This window comes from Pristiophorus japonicus, chromosome 13, assembly GCF_044704955.1.
Source record: "Pristiophorus japonicus isolate sPriJap1 chromosome 13, sPriJap1.hap1, whole genome shotgun sequence".
NCBI lineage: Eukaryota > Metazoa > Chordata > Chondrichthyes > Pristiophoridae > Pristiophorus > Pristiophorus japonicus.
In genome coordinates this window covers 173,871,780-173,890,659 of record NC_091989.1, presented here as the reverse complement: position 1 = coordinate 173,890,659, position 18,880 = coordinate 173,871,780, and the positions used below count along the sequence as shown (strand labels likewise).

The 18,880-nt window shown below is 43.6% G+C and overlaps 1 protein-coding gene across 1 annotated transcript; it reads left to right on the top strand.

The window, feature by feature from the left end:
• Positions 1–7,224: 7,224 nt before the first annotated feature.
• LOC139278975 (protein phosphatase 1 regulatory subunit 3E) lies at positions 7,225–16,539 on the top strand. The gene is made up of 2 exons (XM_070898268.1): positions 7,225–8,259; positions 11,621–16,539. The coding sequence occupies exons 1-2, from the start codon at positions 7,381–7,383 to the stop codon at positions 11,705–11,707; spliced, it is 966 nt and encodes a 321-aa protein (XP_070754369.1). The 5' UTR covers positions 7,225–7,380; the 3' UTR covers positions 11,708–16,539.
• Positions 16,540–18,880: the final 2,341 nt, after the last annotated feature.

The window sequence follows — 18,880 nt, the reverse complement described above, 5'->3', positions numbered from 1 at the left end:
AAAAAGGGCCACATTACAGCAAAATCCTAAAGAGGCAAAGGGTGTTAAAAAGACAAGCGTGAAGGCTCTGTGCCTCAATGCGAGGCGTATTCGGAATAAGGTGGACGAATTAACTGCGCAGATAGCAGCTAACAGATATGATGTAAGTGGCACCACGGAGACATGGCTCCGGGGTGACCAAGGCTGGGAACTCAACATCCAGGGGTATCCAACATTTAGGAAGGATAGACAGAAAGGAAAAGAAGGTGGGATGGTGTTGCTGGTTAAAGAGGAAATTAATGCAATAGTAAGGAAGGACATTAGCTTGGATGATGTGGAATCTGTATGGGTGGAGCTGCGGAATACCAAAGCGCAGAAAACACTAGTGGGAGTTGTGTACAGACCACCAAACAGTAGTAAATTAAATAAGAAATTAGGGATGCATGCAATAAAGGTACAGCAGTTATCATGGGTGACTTTAATCTACATGTTGACTGGGCTAACCAAACTGGTAGCAATGCAGTGGAGGAGGATTTCCTGGAGTGTATTAGGGATGGTTTTCAAGACCAATATATCAAGGAACCAACTAGAGGGCTGGCCATCCTAGACTGGGTGATGTGTAATGAGAAAGGACTAATTAACAATCTTGTTGTGCGAGGCCCCTTGGGGAAGAGTGACTATAAAATGGTAGAATTCTTTATTAAGATGAAGAGTGACATAGTTAATTCAGAGACTAGGGTCCTGAACTTGGGGAAAGGTAACTTCGATGGTATGAGACGTGAATTGGCTAGAATAGACTGGCGAGTGATACTCAAAGGGTTGATGGTGGATAGGCAATGGCAAACATTTAAAGATCACATGGATGAACTTGAACAAATGTACAGCCTTGGCTGGAGTAAAAATAAAATGGGGAAAGTGGCTCAACCGTGGCTATCAAGGGAAATTAAGGATAGTGTTAAATCCAAGGAAGAGGCATATAAATTGGCCAGAAAAAGAGGAAAGGGAGAATTTTGTAATGCAGCAGAGGAGGACAAAGGATTTAATTCGGAGGGGGAAAATAGAGTATGAGAGGAAGCTTGCTGGGAACATAAAAACTGACTGCAAAAGCTTCTATAGATATGTGAAGAGAAAAAGATTAGTGAAAACAAACATAGGTCCCTTGCAGTCAGATTCAGGTGAATTTATAATGGGGAACAAAGAAATGGTGGACCAGTTAAACAAATACTTTGGTTCTGTTTTCACGAAGAAAAACACAAATAACCTTCCGGAAATACTAGGGGACCGAGGGCCTAGTGAGAAGGAGGAACTGAAGGTTATCCTTATAAAGTGTGAAATTGTGTTCGGGAAATTGATGGGATTGAAGGCCGATAAATCCCCGGGGCCCGATAGTCTGCATCTAAGCGTACTTAAAGAAGTGGCCATAGAAATAGTGGATGCATTGGTGATCATTTTCCAACAGTCTATCAACTCTGGATTAGTTTCTATGGACTGGAGGGTAGCTAATGTAACACCATTGTTTAAAAAAGGGGTCGGAGAGAAAACGGGTAATTATAGACTGGCTAGCCTGACATCTGTAGTGGGGATAAATGTTTGAATCAATTATTAAAGATGAAATAGCAGCGCATTTGAAAAGCAGTGACAGGATCGTTCCAAGTCAGCATGGATTTATGAAAGGGAAATCATGCTTGACAAATCTTCTGGAATTTTTTAAGGATGTAACTAGTAGAGTGGACAAGGGAGAACCAGTAGATGTGGTGTACTTGGACTTTCAAAAGGCTTTTGACAAGGTCCCCACACAAGAGATTTGTGTGCAAAATCAAAGCAGATGGTATTGGGGGTAATGTACTGACGTGGATAGAGAACTGGTTGGCAGATAGGAAGCAGAGAGTCGGGATAAACGGGTCCTTTTCAGAATGGCAGGCAGTGACTAGTGGAGTGCCGCAGGGCTCAGTGCTGGGACCCCAGCTCTTTACAATATACATTAATGATTTAGAAACATAGACATAGAAACATAGAAAATAGGTGCAGGAGTAGGCTATTTGGCCCTTCTAGCTTGCACCGCCATTCAATGAGTTCATGGCTGAACATGCAACTTCAGTACCCCATTCCTGCTTTCTCGCCATACCCCTTGATCCCCCTAGTAGTAAGGACTTCATCTAACTCCCTTTTGAATATATTTAGTGAATTGGCCTCAACTACTTTCTGTGGTAGAGAATTCCACAGGTTCACCACTCTCTGGGTGAAGAAGTTTCTCCTCATCTCGGTCCTAAATGGCTTACCCCTTATCCTTAGACTGTGACCCCTGGTTCTGGACTTCCCCAACATTGGGAACATTCTTCCTGCATCTAACCGGTCTAAACCCGTCAGAATTTTAAACGTTTCTATAAGGTCCCCTCTCATTCTTCTGAACTCCAGTGAATACAAGCCCAGTTGATCCAGTCTTTCTTGATAGGTCAGTCCCACCATCCCGGGAATCAGTCTGGTGAATCTTCACTGCGCTCCCTCAATAGCAAGAATGTCCTTCCTCAAGTTAGGAGACCAAAACTGTACACAATACTCCAGGTGTGGCCTCACCAAGTCCCTGTACAACTGTAGCAACACCTCCCTGCCCCTGTACTCAAATCCCCTCGCTATGAAGACCAACATGCCATTTGCTTTCTTAACTGCCTGCTGTACCTGCATGCCAACCTTCAATGACTGATGTACCATGACACCCAGGTCTCGTTGCACCTCCCCTTTTCCTAATCTGTCACCATTCAGATAATAGTCTGTCTCTCTGTTTTTACCACCAAAGTGGATAACCTCACATTTATCCACATTATACTTCATCTGCCATGCATTTGCCCACTCACCTAACCTATCCAAGTCACTCTGCAGCCTCATAGCATCCTCCTCGCAGCTCACACTGCCACTCAACTTAGTGTCATCAGCAAATTTGGAGATACTACATTTAATCCCCTCGTCTAAATCATTAATGTACAATGTAAACAGCTGGGGCCCCAGCACAGAACCTTGCGGTACCCCACTAGTCACTGCCTGCCATTCTGAAAAGTCCCCATTTACTCCTACTCTTTGCTTCCTGTCTGACAACCAGTTCTCAATCCACGTTAGCACACTACCCCCAATCCCATGTGCTTTAACTTTGCACATTAGATGAAGGAATTGAGTGTAATATCTCCAAGTTTGCAGATGACACTAAACTCGGTGGAGGTGTGAGCTGTGAGGAGGACGCTTAAAGGCTGCAGGGTGATTTGGACATGTTAGGTGAGTGGGCAAATGCATGGCAGATGCAGTATAATGTGGATAAATATGAGGTTATCCACTTTGGGGGCAAAACACGAAAGCAGAATATTACCTGAATGGCGGCAGATTAGGAAAGGGGAAGGTGCAACGAGACCTGGGTGTCATGGTTCATCAGTCATTGAAAGTTGGCATGCAGTATAGCAGGCAGTGAAGAAGGCAAATGGTATGTTGGCCATCACAGCTAGGGGTTGGAGTATAGGAGCAGGGAGGTATTTATGCAGTTGTACAGGGCCTTGGTGAGGTCTCACCTGGAATATTGTGTTCAGTTTTGGTCTCCTAATTTGAGGAAGGACCTTCTTGCTATTGTGGGTGTGCAGCGAAGGTTCACCGGACTGATTGTCGGGATGGCATATGAGGAGTGAATGGATCAACTGGGCCTTTATACACTGGAGTTTCGAAGGATGAGATGTGATCTCATAGAAACTTATAAGATTCTGACGGGAGTGGACAGGTTAGATGCAAGAAGAATGTTCCCGATGATGGGGAAGTCCAGAACCAGGGGACACAGTCTTCGGATAAGGGGTAGGCTATTTAGGACTGAGATGAGGAGAAACTTCTTCACTCAGAGAGTTGTTAACCTGTGGAATTCCCTACCGTGGAGAGTTGTTGATGCCAGTTCATTGGATATATTCAAGAGGGAGTTAGATATGGCCTTTACGGCTAAAGGGATCAAGGGATATGGAGAGAAAGGAAGAAAGGGGTACTGAGGGAATGATAGCCATGATCTTACTGAATGATGGTGCAGGCTCGAAGGGCCGAATGGCCTACTCCTGCACCTATTTTCTATGTTTCTATGTTTCTATGTAACACTCTGCAACCCACCATTAATTATTGAGAAAAATAGTACAGTTTATTTTGTAATAAAAACAGGCAATGCTGGAAATCTCAGCAGGTCAGGCAGCATCTGTGGAGAGGAAGCAGAGTTAACGTTTCAGGTCGATGACCCTTCGTCAGAACTGAAGAGTGTTCTGAAAGAACAGATTCTTAACAAGCACTGAAAGGGGGAGGGGAAGAAAGAACAAAGGAGTATTTGGGGCCCTGGATAATGGGAAGGGAGGAGGTAAAAGCGCAGGTGTTTCTGAACACTCTCCAGTTCTGACGAAGGGCCTTCCACCCGAAACATTAACTCTGCTTCCTCGCCACAGATGCTGCCTGACCTGCTGAGATTTCCAGCATTTTCTGTTTTTCTAACACCTGTCCTTTTACCTCCTCCCTTCCCACTATCCAGGGCCCCAAATACTCCTTCCAGGTGAAACAGCGATTTACTTGTACTTCTTTCAATTTAGTATGCTGTATTCGCTGCTCATGATGTGGTCTCCTCTACATTGGGGAGACCAAGCGTAGATTGGGTGACCGCTTTGCGGAGCACCTCCATTCAGTCTGCATGTGTGACCCTGCGCTTCCTGTCGCCTGTCACTTTAATTCTCCACTCCACCACCACTCTGAACTCTCCATCCTCAGTATCCTACACTGTTCCAATAAAGTTCAATGCAAGCTCGAGGAACAGCACCTCATCTTTCATTTAGGCACTTTACAGCCTTCTGGACTCAACATCAAGTTCAAAAATTTCAGAGCGTAACCGCTGCCAATCTTTGGCTCCCTCCCCCCCCCCCCCCCCCCCCCCCGCCTTGGAGTCTGTTTCTTTTTTCTCCTTGTCTCTAATGGCAGTTGGTCATAATCCCACCATTCATAACCTACGGTCCTAGTAATACCCGCCCTCCTGTATGGCTCAGAGACATGGACCATGTACAGTAGACACCTCAAGACCCTGGAGAAATACCACCAGTGATGTCTCTGCAAGATCCTGCAAATCCCCTGGAAGGACAGACACACAAACATCAGTGTCCTCATCTAGGCCAACATCCCCAGCATTGAAGCACTGACCACACTTGATCAGCTCCGCTGGGGAGGTGACATTGTCCGCTTGCCAGACACAAGACTCCCAAAGCAAGCGCTCTACTCCGAACTCCTCCACAGCAAATGAGCCAAAGGCGGGCAGCGGAAACGTTACAAGGACACCCTCAAAGCCTCCTGATAAAGTACGACATCCCCACTAACACCTGGGAATCCCTGGCCATAGACCGCCCTAAGTGGTGGAAGTGCATTTGGGAGGGCGCTGAGCTCCTTGAGTATCGTCGCTGAGAGCATGCAGAAATCAAGCGCAGGTAGTGGAAAGAGCCTGCGGCAAACCAGTCCCACCCACCCCTTCCCTCAACCACTATCTGTCTCACCTGTGACAGAGACTATGGCTCTCGTATTGGACTGTACAGCCACCTAAGAACTCATGTTAAGAGTGGAAGCAAGTCTTCCTCGATTCTGAGGGACTGCCTATGATGATGATTCACACCCTATCTTGACGAATGTTTTTCTAACTCCTGGCATTCCCATTTGAATTTGGACCTTCATCCCTTTTGTCTCTCTAATCTCTCCTGACTTCCAACCTATCACAGACCTGCCCGTTTGTTCTTCCTTCTCCTCCCCCTTTCAGTGCTTGTTAAGAATCTGTTCTTTTCGAACATTCTCCAGTTCTGAGGAAGGGTCATCGACCCGAAAGGTTAACTCTGCTTCCTCTCCACAGATGCTGCCTGACCCGCTGAGATTTCCAACATTTTCTGTTCTTACTATTGTATTCGGGGTTTTTTTTGTATCTGCTTGTGTAACTGACATGAAAATTGCTAGGCGTTTTATACCGTACTCTTAGTTTGTACACAAACCCAGCTTCTCCGCCGCCCCCGGGCTGGATGAAATGTCAAGGGAGCCGCACGTACAAGTCCTGAACTAGCCCGCAGTCTCACGCTCATTGGCTCCTCTTTGAAACGGACTACGCGATGAAACGTGTGCTGAGTGAGGTGAGCAAAGATTGAGACATCTACATGTATGTTGTGTGTATGGCTGTCTGTAGAGGTCGCTTCTCCTCTGTTGCCAACAGCGGAGTGCGAACGTGACTCGCCACACGATCCCATCGCTGGGCGCAATTCCAATGGGGTTAACACAGAAATTAAAAGTTGCCCAAGCGATTCAACGGATACATCCCAAAGCCCACGTTTTGAGAGCCAGTCCAAGGAGAGCAGATATTACATAAAAGCCACCGCCGCTGCTGCAAATGTGAAATAAACACAGAACATTAGTAGAAATGCACAGCAGTTCAGTAACTGAAAGAAAAAAAACGATGGTTAAACGTTTCTTCGGGACTTCCCACTCTGGGGAAATTATCTGAATTGTGTCCAAATTAGATGGTCAAATCTCAATTTTAAACTGTGCTGCTATAGATGCCCCAGTACTCGTGGATTATTTATTATTGTAAGTCCTACATTTTGGTTGGTGTGGAGCAGGCAAACCGAATGGCCTGTTTCTGTGCTGTAAATTCCATGTTTTATGGACACCCCCCCCCCCCCTTCTCTGGAATTTGATGTGCAATTTGTCTTCATCAAAAGGGGGGTTGATGAGATGAAGAGCAAAGATATGGGGTTTTGTGACGTGGGGTTATTAGCACACTGGCTTTGCAATGTTGATGTGACTGCATTAACCCGCATTACCCTGTGATCCTGCAATAATGAGCTGCCTCATGCACTTCGAACCTTTGAAGGCTGCTGCTGCTGATCTCGCTGATTCTCTCTACCCAAATCCAGCAAGGATTCATCCCACCATTCCCACATTGAAGTGTCATGTGTGGGTTCAAACATTTTTTTAGCTTTTAGCAATTCAGTATGCTGAAACCAATCTGGGGGGACCCTGTCTGTCACCTGGTCCTTTTTATAAATGTTGCTGACAATTTGTGGTTTGGGGGAGGGGTCAACCGGTTGTGTCTGATTTTTTCTGGTGCTTTGCTGGGCGCCCTGAGTTTGAGAGATAAACCCGCCCTCTTTTTCTCTCTCTCTCTTGCCAGAAGTCTGGGAGTCACCTTCCTGTGGGGTGATACGAAGGCTTGACTGTGAACGCGTCACTGGCACTTTGAGCCCAGTCCCTGAGATATTTGCCATTAAATATATATATATATATATATCAAGGTCCGCAGTGTTGCTGCGTGCTCTGTCAGAATGCGGTGTTAGCCTCCTCATCCGGCATTTAAGTCCAGGGCGACCTCACCGTCCCTTTCTCATGGAGGAAACAGCGGTGCATTCGAGTTTGTGCATCCCGCGGAACTTCAGCTGCATGGCCGCGCTGTACGGAAGCTTGGCGGACGATTGCTCCTTGGCCGAGGAGGCTGGTGGAGCAGCAGAAGGAGGAGGAGGAGGGGGGCTTGAGATCCAGGGCAGCGAAGGCTCTCAGCCCAAGAACCCACCGTCAGAGAGGCAGCGCAGCCGAAATGCCACCACCAGCACCAACAGCAGCAGCAACAGCCCGAGTCCCGGACAACGCCGGAGAGCCAAGTCTTTGCCAGCTCCCGGGCACCGCGACACCTCGGCTCTGGAACGTGTGGCCGCTTGCCCGGCCAGGAGGAAGAATGTCCGCTTCGCTGACTCCTTGGGGCTGGAGCTGACCACCATCCGGCACTTCTGCGACGCCGACATGCCCCAGATCCCGCACCGGGTGATGGCCAGGCTGCGAGAGGAGCGACCCGAGCGCTTGGTGAGCAGGGACATGTTGGACATGTTCCTGGGCCACCCCGCTCACGCATTGGAGCCTCAGTTCGTCAACCCCGGCAGCCGGCCAGATTTCCTGGAGCAGGTCAGGCTGGCACGAGTGTGCCTGGAGGGCATCTCCACCGACCAGTTTAGCATCCTGGGGACCGTCAGGGTCAGCAACCTGGCCTACGAGAAGCAGGTGGTGGTCAGGTACACCCTCAACCAGTGGACCTCCTCGGTGGACATCGCCGCCTCCTACACCGCCCAAGCCCCCGACGGCCAGACTGACTTCTTCTCCTTCAAGCTGGTCACTCCCGTCTTCCTGGACGTTGGCGGCACTCTCCAGTTCGCCATCCGCTACACGGTGGCAGGGCAGGAGTACTGGGACAATAACGGGGGCTCCAACTACCAGGTAAGAAGCCACAAGTTCAAGGTGTCCCCGCCCAAGGACTGGGAAAACGGCTGGATCCATTTCATTTGAACTAGGGAAAAAGGGTGGCAAAAAAAAATGCTACTATGTGCAAGAAAATTGGCGTTTGTGTGTGTGTGTATCACAGAGCCCTTCCTGTCTACATTACAACCTAACACAAAATGTGAGGTTTGCTTCTGTTTTGAAGCGATTAAACGGTGGTATCACTTTTAAAACCTTCTCGTTAATTGCTTCAATTCAGTTTTTTTTAAAAATCTATGTTTAGGTTAGGCAAAGTTGGTCACAGTTATATTAAATAAGAAATGCACTTGAATTTTAGTTTTGTGACGGGATGGTTAATATTTGTTCCTGTGACCAGGTTTGCATCAATACCAGTAAATTAAGGGAAACCTATGCAAGGAGATAAGGAGTAACATGAGAGCACATCGATACTCAGCCATAGAGAGAGACAGGGGTAGATTCTGTTTCAGGAGCCATCTTAGACTTGAGTAAATTTTTTAGTCTTTTTTAATGCACTTTGCGGTTCCAAAATGGCACTTTTCTATTGCATTATGCAGAGACCAACATTGCTCATTCCTAAGGCCGGATATAAGAGTCGTGCCATCTTTAGAAAAAATGTGTCTTAGCAAAGCTTTTCTTCATCTCTGCAAACACGCTGTAAATCACGTCAAAGTATGCCATGGTGCCACTTGTTCCTAATGTCATTGAAACACATAATGCAGACTTACTTTTACCCCCGCCCCCCCTTTCCAAACAAGATTACATTGCCTGGCAGTACTCAGAGGAGATGACCTGAATAACCTTTCAGAATTGAGAAGGTTGCTGACCATGGGCAAGTTGCTTATTATGGTCTTTAGGAAGTTATGAGAACAGAAAGCAGAGAGACACACTATTTTACACAAAACGTAAGCGACCAGGGGGGGCAGTTGAAGCGAAAAGTATAAACGGGTTGAAGCATCAACCTGAACTGTTTCTGGACAGAGAACTGCTTGAAATCTGGCAAGAGGGAAGTTGGGTGTTCCGATAAATCAAAAAGCTCTGGGCTTTTTTTTCTATTTCTAAAAAATTATATTGTAAAGGATAGAACAGACTATATTAAATGTTTCAGAACTAAAATAAACTAGAGTGAAGCTTTAGACTTATGTATTAGAGAGGAGAGAAACACTACACTGTGTACATTTTCGGACTGAAAGATAAATACTTTATAACTACATTTCATTCATTCTCTGTTATAATGCGTAAGCCTTCCTTGTGTGCCCTTAATTCATAAAGTAAGGGCAGACTTTTAAAGAGGGGGGGGGGGGGTTATCGTTGTTAGTTTAGCTCCAGAATGAACCTCTGCTCGTATTGCAGCAGACGCATAATCTGTTACAAGTTTGGTTTTGATACGGTTGTCCTGACTTTTAAAATTGTCTTTACATTGCAACTTGCACCTGACGCGAGGCCACTGTTACCCAGTACATGAACAGAAGGCACGCCAATTTTATTGCCTTGTGTTTGATGAATCTCAATGGAAAATGTCACACACATTTTATTTTCAATCCCTGTTTTGTGCTGGAATGTACTCAGTATTGTTGATACGTTTTCCACAACTTGATTCAGAAGATTGTGTGAGGGAGTGACATCACAGCAGAAATGACCGTTAAATAATACACAGGATTACTTAGGATATACGGCACAGAAACAGTCCATGCCGGCATTCATGCTCCACTCGAGCCTCCTCCCGTCTTTCCTCATCTAAATCTATCAGCATAACCCTCTATTCCTTTCTCCCTCATATGCTTTTCTATCCTCCCCTTAAATGCATCTATACTATTCACTTCAAATATTTCCTGTAGCGTGTTCCATATTCTCACCACTCTTTGGGTAAAGAAATGTCTTCTGAATTCTCTATTGGATTTCTTGGTAACTATCTTATATTAATGGCCTCACAAGTGAAAACATTCTCTCTCTACCAACTCTATCAAAACCTTTCATAATTTTAAAGACCTCTATGAGGTCACCCCTGAGCCTTACTTTTTAAAGAGAAAATAGACCCAGACTGTTCATCCTTTCCTGATATAAGTATATATATAAATGTGTGTAATTTAAAAAATAAATCTGCAGTAAGGCTGTCTGAATTTGGTCCACCTTGCTGAATAATCTCTGACCTGCCATATTCCAATGGTGAATATGGTGATTAACAAGATGAAAGTGTGATGACACAACCCCTTAAAATGCCCTCTATTTCTGTTGTAAATGCAATATACCTTTAAAAAGAAGCAGTATCCACGTGGTTGGGAGGCAAGGCCAAGTACGCTTTTTCCGTCAGTGCTGTTCTTAATTGGCTGCTAGGACTCGAGGCAAAGATACACAATGTAGACACCAAGTTGACTTGTCTTACCCCTATTCCCCCCCCCCGCCCTCCCCATCTCCTTACCCACATGGCAAAAGTTCCACTCGGTGCTTCTCGTTTGGCTACTTTAAGTTGAGCAACATGCAAATCACAAGGATTTAAATGTAAAATGTCAGGCTCATAACCCTGTTTATCATGGTGGTGCAAGCATTACCTGACTGAGAAAATGATTTTTAAAGCTGTAGTTATTTCTTTTAAAAGAAAATGAAATCAGTCAGTCCTCACTCCACACACAATTCCTTTTTATTAGATTGAACAATATTGCATTAGTTCTGATATTAATGCAACCAGGGAAGAGAGTCTTCAGTGATGTGGAGAGACTAGAGAAGCTGGGATTGTTCTCCTTAAAGCAGAGAAGATTGAGCAAAGAGACTTAACAGAAGTGTTCAAAATTATGAGGGGGTTTGATAGAATAAAATAGGAAGAGAGTGTTGGTAACCAGAGAACACAAATTTAAGGTATTTGGCAAAAGAACCAGAAAGCAGATGAGAATATTTTTACGCAGGGAGTTGTTATGATCTGGAATGCATTGCCTGAAAGGGTGGTGAAAGCAGCTTGAATAGTAACTTTCAAAAGGGAATTGGATAAATACTTGAAGGGGAAAAGTTTCATGGCTATGTGGAAAGAATATGGGAGTGGAACTAATTGGATAGCTCTTTCAAAGAGCCTGCACAGGCACGATGGGCCGAATGGCCTCTTTCTGTGCTGTATGATTCTATATTATAAATTCCTGTTTTTACAGTAACTGATTTCAAGAATGTGACACTCTTCAACAGAGTTGCTTCACTTAATCTGATTTCACAAAAAAATACTGGTTTTATTTTTTTTTCATCCTTTATTTCACGCAAAGATTTGCTCCCAACAAAAAAATGCAATTTGGTCTGGAAAATATTTGGTTAGACTAGAATACCCCTAACGCTGTGCCTGTACTCCCCTTTCTCTACACAGCTCCTGTTGCTGGCTTGTGAAGGTGGTCTGCAGATTAGTGTTAACTTGACTTTTGTACTTGGCTCGATTTGTGCTGTGAAAATGTAATTTCCTCAGATTGCTCGTCTGAAGACTGAACGTTTGAAGGTTGGACAAGACAATCAAACTTAGTTTACTGCCGTGCCACTTTATGCTATTTTGCTGCTGAGCAATGTTACCAGAAATGATTTTGAAACCAGCCAGAGTTTTGGGAACCCAGCTCATCTGTTTCACACTTTGCTGTTGAGTGAGGAAATGTACGAATGAATTGACAAACATGCAGACCGCACCTCAAACTCCAGCCCTCCTTTATCTTCCATTTCCAACTTCTCTAACCCACCCCCACTCCAACACCCGCAGAAACAAATCTCTATTATCGACAATGTCCAAACTTAAACTTTTTTTTTATTTGTTTAAATAGTGGCCTTTGTGCATGTTGATATAGTGCTGTTGGATGTCCTGTACTGTAGCAATCACTGACCTTTTAAAGCTTTGCATAGAAAAATAACCTTTCAAAAGCTCAGTAGCAATTGTTACTTTCTGCCCACTGTTTCAATCATAGAAATTTACAGCACAGAAGGAGGCCATTCGGCCCATTGAGTTTGTGCCAATCGAAAAAGAGCTATCCCACCTAATCCTACTTTCCAGCTCTTGATCCGCATTGCGGCCTTTCAAGTGCATATCCAAGTGCTTTTTAAATACTATTCGGGTTTCTGCCTCTACCACCCTTTCAGGCAGTGAGTTCCAGGCCCCCACCACCCTCTGGGTAAAAAATGTTCTCCTCAACTCCCATCTAATCCTTCTATCAATTACTTTAAATCGATTCCCTCTGGCTATTGACCTCTCTGCTAAGGCAAATAGGTCATTCCTATCAAGCCTACCTAGCCCCCTCATAAGAAGGGAGAGAAGGAGGCGAGACCGTAGTCCCTGCAGTATCTGGTACGTACTATATTCAAATAGACACAAAAAATGATCCACACAGGATTTTTAAATTTAACTTGACTTTAGCTACAGAACAGTGTAACAGTGATGGGATGGAAATCTTGGCCATTTCTGAAGCTGCTGTATTGCCCCATATCTTCAGTCGGTCTGGTTTCTTCCTGGATTAAAGGCAACTGTGGTACAAAATTCTTAACTGTCAAATTCCATTACCTTGCTCACCCCTTGTTGTTCTCCCCCCTTGACAACAGACTGTAGATGGATATCAATTTGCACAATGGAGAAATCTAGGTTGACCATCATAGTCTCTATGTAAGTAGAGTTAGTAGTTGGGACCGACCTACAAGGGGAGATGACACACTGTAGCTCCAAATTTTGAATCTATAAAAACTTGTATTTATATAGCGCCTTTCATGTGGGCATTGGGGGAGGCTATCAAAAAAAAAAGACTTGCATTTATACAGTCCCTTTCACAACCACTGGATGCCCCAAAGCGTTTTACACCCAATGAATTACTTTTTTAAGTGTAGTCACCGTGGTAATGTAGGAAGTTTGCGCACAGCAAGCTACCACAAACAGCAATGTGATAATGACCAGATGATCTATTTTTAGTGATGTTAACTGAGGGATTAATATTGGCCAGGACACCGGAGATAACTCCCCTGCTCTTTTTCGAAATAGTGCCATGGGATCATTTACAGCCACCTGAGACAGCAGACAGGGCTTCGGTTTAACGTCTCATCCGAAAGACAGCACCTCCCACAATGCAGCACTCCCTCGGTACTGCACTGGAGTGTCAGCCTAGATTTTTGTGTTCAATTCCCTGACTCGGAGGCGAGAGTGCTACCAACTTAGCCACAGCTGACACTGTATGTGATGCACTTTGTAATGTTTCTGTGAGATATGCTCAGGCGTTGTATAAATTCAAGTTCCTTATTCACAATTAAAACATTGTTGTGGTCTGGTTAGCTGAGAAACTCTTTCAATGGACAACTGATGCAGCATTCCATTACAAAAAAGTAAACTAGCAACCAGTGTAATAACCGTTTTAAGATCTTCCATTTCCTTTAGAGCTAACTGGGATTCCTTTGCTGTTGTGCCATTGAAGCCTATAACGCCGCTTCATTGCAATGCCCAGAAGTATTAGAGGCATCCCAATTGGGCTCTGCTCTGCTGGGTTAAGGAGCAAAGTAAAAAAAAAGTCAGGCTTTTCATTCCTGATCACCATTCACTTCTGATGTAAAGTATGCTTTTGCGGTACACAGTATGAGTTAGCACTTAGAATCATTGCAGCACAGAAGGAGGCCATTCGGCTACCTCAGCTAGTCCAACACCCTCTCCCTTTCCCTGTAGCCCTGCAAAAAAATGTTCTTCAGGTACTTATCCAATTCCCTTTTGAAAGCCACGATTGAGTCTGCCTCCACCACCCTTTCAGGCAATGCATTCCAGATCCTAACCACTCGCTGTGTAAAAAGATTTTTCCTCATGTCGCCTTTGGTTCTTTTGCCAGTCACCTTAAATCTGTGTCCTCTGGTTCTCAACCCTTCCGCTAATGGGAACAGTTTTTCTCTACTCTGTCCAGACCCCTCAGTGGTCCAGACCTTCAGGGGAGCTTGTAATATATTACCGTCTGTACTGATGTTCTTTATCGCATGCTGTTTCAGTACCTTGCTTGTTTGTGATAAGGAACTTATTATTAGTTTGACTAGTTTCCTCAGGAGGGTCATACTCAATAGGATTTCTACCCCACCACCTCCTCTCTCACATTTTAAAATTACATATTGCAGTGTGTTCACTTTTTGGTGCACTAGTGGTATAAAATAGAAATATACACACAAAAATAATGTGAAAAGAGAACACAGGTTGTATATAGTTATTATGTAGTGCTATTCACACTCTCATCATGCCCATTGATGATGCCACTGGAGAAAACCTTTCCCCAATGTCACCTCAAGGTTAGTTCCAGACAGGATGTCAGCTTCACGGTTCTTCTGAAGCAGAAAACGAGATAACTAAGAGACACCAGTAAATCTAGCGGTAGCTTCATTTTTGTAAGATTTCTTTTGGGGCCAGTGCAGTGCACTATACTTAAGGACCATACAGCTTCCTAAAATCTTGACACATTGCTCAGTTGTTGAGTAAATTGAAGACAGAGATCACTAGATTTTTGGACACTAAGGGAATCGAGGGATATGGGGATAGTGCGGGAAAGTGGAGTTGAGGTAGAAGATCAGCCATGATCTTACTGAATGGTGGAGCAGGTTTGGAGGGCTGAATGGCCTACTCCTGCTCCTATTTTTTATATTCTTAGATTGAGAGACAGCATGACTGTCCAAAGTAAAGGGAGACTGCAGATAAAGCAGCAGATGAAAGTTCAATTAGAAAATGTACATGATCTTGTCCACCCATTTATGAAATGTACTTCTCTCTTTGCTTTTAGGAATTTAAAATGTGACTTGTGTCGTAGTGTTTTACTGTAATAGATGTCTGTATTTTTACATGTATGTAAAGAATCACATCTATTTTTATAAATGAAATATCAGCATGTGCTTTTTGAAATGTAGCTGTATGTGCTGTATTGAATACAGAATATCTTTCTGCCTTGCCTTTTGACTTTCATTATTATGTCTGTTTCTTGCAATCCATTTTTTTCTGTCTGCATACTGTTTTAATTTCTGAATTGACTGTTTATCTGACTGCAGTCTTCAGTTTCCTCCTAATTTTGTCACCAGAATTGGCACTTGTGACTGACTAAAGAAAGTGTCTGATTTTTATTATTATTATTGATTGAAGTGAGGTGTCTTGCTGCAGTAGTAGAGCACTCTGTGTAACTCGTAATCCTTATCTAGACTTTTTGTCTGACAGGATGTCTATAATTAAGGTGGGGTATGGTGCTTGGTGAAATAATACTGGTGAATTATAAATGCCAAGGAAATAAAAGTGAGTCATCGGCATGGACTCGATTCTGTTTGACAGCAAGTGCTGGATCCTCAGGGAGAGTTATCAGATGACCAACCTCTATGACAGTTCCCAAGAAAGGACTCGGCCTGCACAGTTTATTTTTTCTTGACCCGTTTTCATAATTTATTTTAATTTAAATGTAACAAAATTACAAATGTTCGCCTTAGATGCTGCTTGTGAAATTTTACTCTCTCCAATTTGGTGAATTGAAGATCATTTTCCTGGAAGTTGTTCCCTGCGATCTGGCCTTCAGCTAGAAGATGATTTTAAAGAATTCTCAATTTTTGAGCTTCCAACTTGACCTTTACCTGTGCATAGTACATCTGTGAACTATGCAATATTCAATACTAATAGCTATCAGTTCAACCCGATCTGCCAAAACATTTTAAAGGAATATATAAAGCTGCTACAGTTTCCATAAAATCTCTTTTTAAGCTTCACGTAGCACGTGTTTGACCCGCGTCTCATCGAATCAGAAATTTACAGCACAAAAGGAAGCCATTCAGCCCATCGTGTCTGACCCAGGTGACAGTCATTTGTGTGTCCGTATGTTTCCATGTTATTCCATTTTATGGAATGAAAACTTACGACCTAAACGTACTTTAAAATGCTACAAAATAATTGTTTGTTAGCTTGCATCACTTTCAAGAGAATGGTTTCTATAATTGCAGTTTTTTTTTAAGTTTGTGCTACATTGTACTGCTGGGAACATTTCTAATCATGGAAATGTTACAATGTTAAAACAGTTTGTGGTCAAATGTTTGGTACTTTATGCAGTAAATCTTGGCTAACAATTAAATCTTATGTAATGGTTCAATGGGTTCGAGCGTTTTATTAGAAAAGGAGAGGGGAGATTGCAGGAGCCAAACTTGTCCAGTGACCAATCCAGGCCAAGTTGACTGTATACAGAATGGTACTAATGTATTTTCTATTTGTTAACCTTTCATTGTGAAAATATTGCTTTATATTTTTGTATTTTGTGATGTCAAATAAAATGTACTACCCTGCAATTCCAGCTGTGAGCATTTTCTTCAATAATGCATGTTACCTTTCAGAAATACTGATGAAGCAATCCTCTAACTTCATCATCATAGGCAGTCCCTCGAAACTAGGATGACTTTCTTCCACGCCAAAAAAAGATGAGTTCACAGGTGTTTCAATGAAGGACCTAATATTCCAGGTCCTGAATTACATAGTGTAGGGTGGAAGATGCTTGTGCGTGGATTTTTTTAACGTGTGGTGGCCATTGCACAACAGCCACCACATGGGCTTGACAGAGCTAGGTCTTGGTCCAGTGGCAAGGATTAACCAAGACGACTGGAGACCTGCTCTGCTGCACGGGCCTAGTGCGCACACATATAGCAGTGTGGGCTGACCCGTGCTGCCCCGGGCCCACGCCTCTTCTGGCCCTGAACTCACGTCTCTCCTGAGCCCGATCCCGTCCCTCTACAATCTCTCGCCGCTCCTTCCCCCCAACCTCGCCGCTCCTGCAGTACCTGCCCATGCTCCAATCACCGACCTGGACCTTAAGGAACTGCTGACTAACTACTATTGGCTTGAGGCCCTTGGAACTCATTCACTTCTCTTCCAGTTGATACACATCCAAAAAAAATGTAATCCCTCTTCTTGGAAGGCTTGAGAAATCCCTGGTCTGTGCCGAGTTAACGGATCTCAGCCAAGGTGACAGTGAGGGCAATACGATGGAAGGGAGCCATGAGCCAGAGTTCCTGTTGGCAGCAACTCCCGATGATGTGTTTGAATATCTTCGCAGAATAGGTCAATCTTTGCTTTGATGCAACCCCCACCCCCTCACCTCCACCCCTTCCGTGTCATGGCCCATTAACCTGTTGACACTCACTATCTGGTCTTCCCTATGGAGAATGGCCATTTGAGTGACTTACTGGTGGGCTCCTGGTGACCATAGATCTGGACCCCCAACAAGACTCCTCACATTCAGGACAGGAAGGGGGAAAATTAGGCTGGGAGAAATAAGATTGTTGCATTAGTTTAATGGGGAATTGTAATGTATTTGCTTCATGGGTTCTTTGCTTAAGAATTCATAGCAACACATTGCTAGAAAAAACTAGTTGGTTTATTAGCAAAAGGTTTAACAATCACACTACACATTACCAGTTCATCCACCAGGCTCACAACCATCTACATCATCGTAGATCCCCTGAACCCAATTGGCTGGGGTTTAATTGAGGCTTGGCTAAGCCACTCCCAACTCAACAGATCTACAAATCTGTGAGTATACGCTCAGGTGCATATATAACAAAAGTGTTGGGTGTTTATGAAATGTATCTTTCTATTCAGTACATTATATGAATCGTAGAGCAGATGAACATTAAGTCTCACATAATATGTAAGAAATATTGTATTAGAAATTTTAATATGTGATCTATATTAACTAGAGTATTCAACAAATTTCCCTCCCCCATCCTGCATTGGAACACATCATTCATCTGTAAGATATATAATGCTTCAAATGCTTTGGACTGTTCCACATAATCCAATCTGAAATATACTGATTACTGACCTAACCAGATCAGACAGGAGCAGGATCACAGTACAACACTAAGGGAAGTTCAACTTAATTATTTCCTGCATCAAAGATCGAAGTGGACTCGGAGATGTATTCTGAACACAATTCTATTTAACGATAGTTGCAATGTTACGGTCAATGCCGACAAAAGGGTGAATCTTGGTGATTACGGAAAAGGTAAGGTAACCTAACCATCCACAGAATCTAAATCACGAGCATAACCGTAATGTATTTATAAGTTTCACAATATTTCCACATGAGTTGGGTTTCACTTAGCATAACAGAGTTATGTTTGAGAGCCAAGCCTGTACCACAGTCTTTAGTGTGTTTAAGTGCTAAGTCTATATTCAGTGCATCATCGGCAGGCCTCCAGTAATCAGGCTGTCCCTTGATATCATGAGTATAAAAATCAAACAAGCTCTCTTTGAGTCCCAGCTGCCTGTGGTGATGGACAGTGCTCTTCCCTTTGATTCTGTCCAGTGTTTTATGGTGAGTCATCATTGTCTGGCTTCATCTTTCTTTCATCATTTATTCCGCTTGGCACGCACTGAAAATGTATCAACTATTGTGCTGTTTTTAGTCATTTCTGCGATTGACTTTCAAAGACACTTCAGCCTCCTTCAAAAAACCTGTTCCAAAGCTTCTGTTTTGGTGAACTGGGTCTGAATTTAAATACCTTAAACTACCATAAAGCTCACCTCAAGTGATCTAACCAATCAAAGGACAATTTGGATGCAGATATCCTTGTCTAAAGATATCATTTAAATGCAAAGACATATCTTAAAAAGCTGTAACTG

Coding starts and splice junctions, on each gene's coding strand:
- LOC139278975 (XM_070898268.1), top strand. CDS start 7,381: ATGGAGGAAACAGCGGTGCATTCGAGTTTGTGCATCCCGCGGAACTTC. Junction 8,260..11,620: donor ACGGGGGCTCCAACTACCAG/GTAAGAAGCCAC, acceptor TTCTCTACACAG/CTCCTGTTGCTGGCTTGTGA.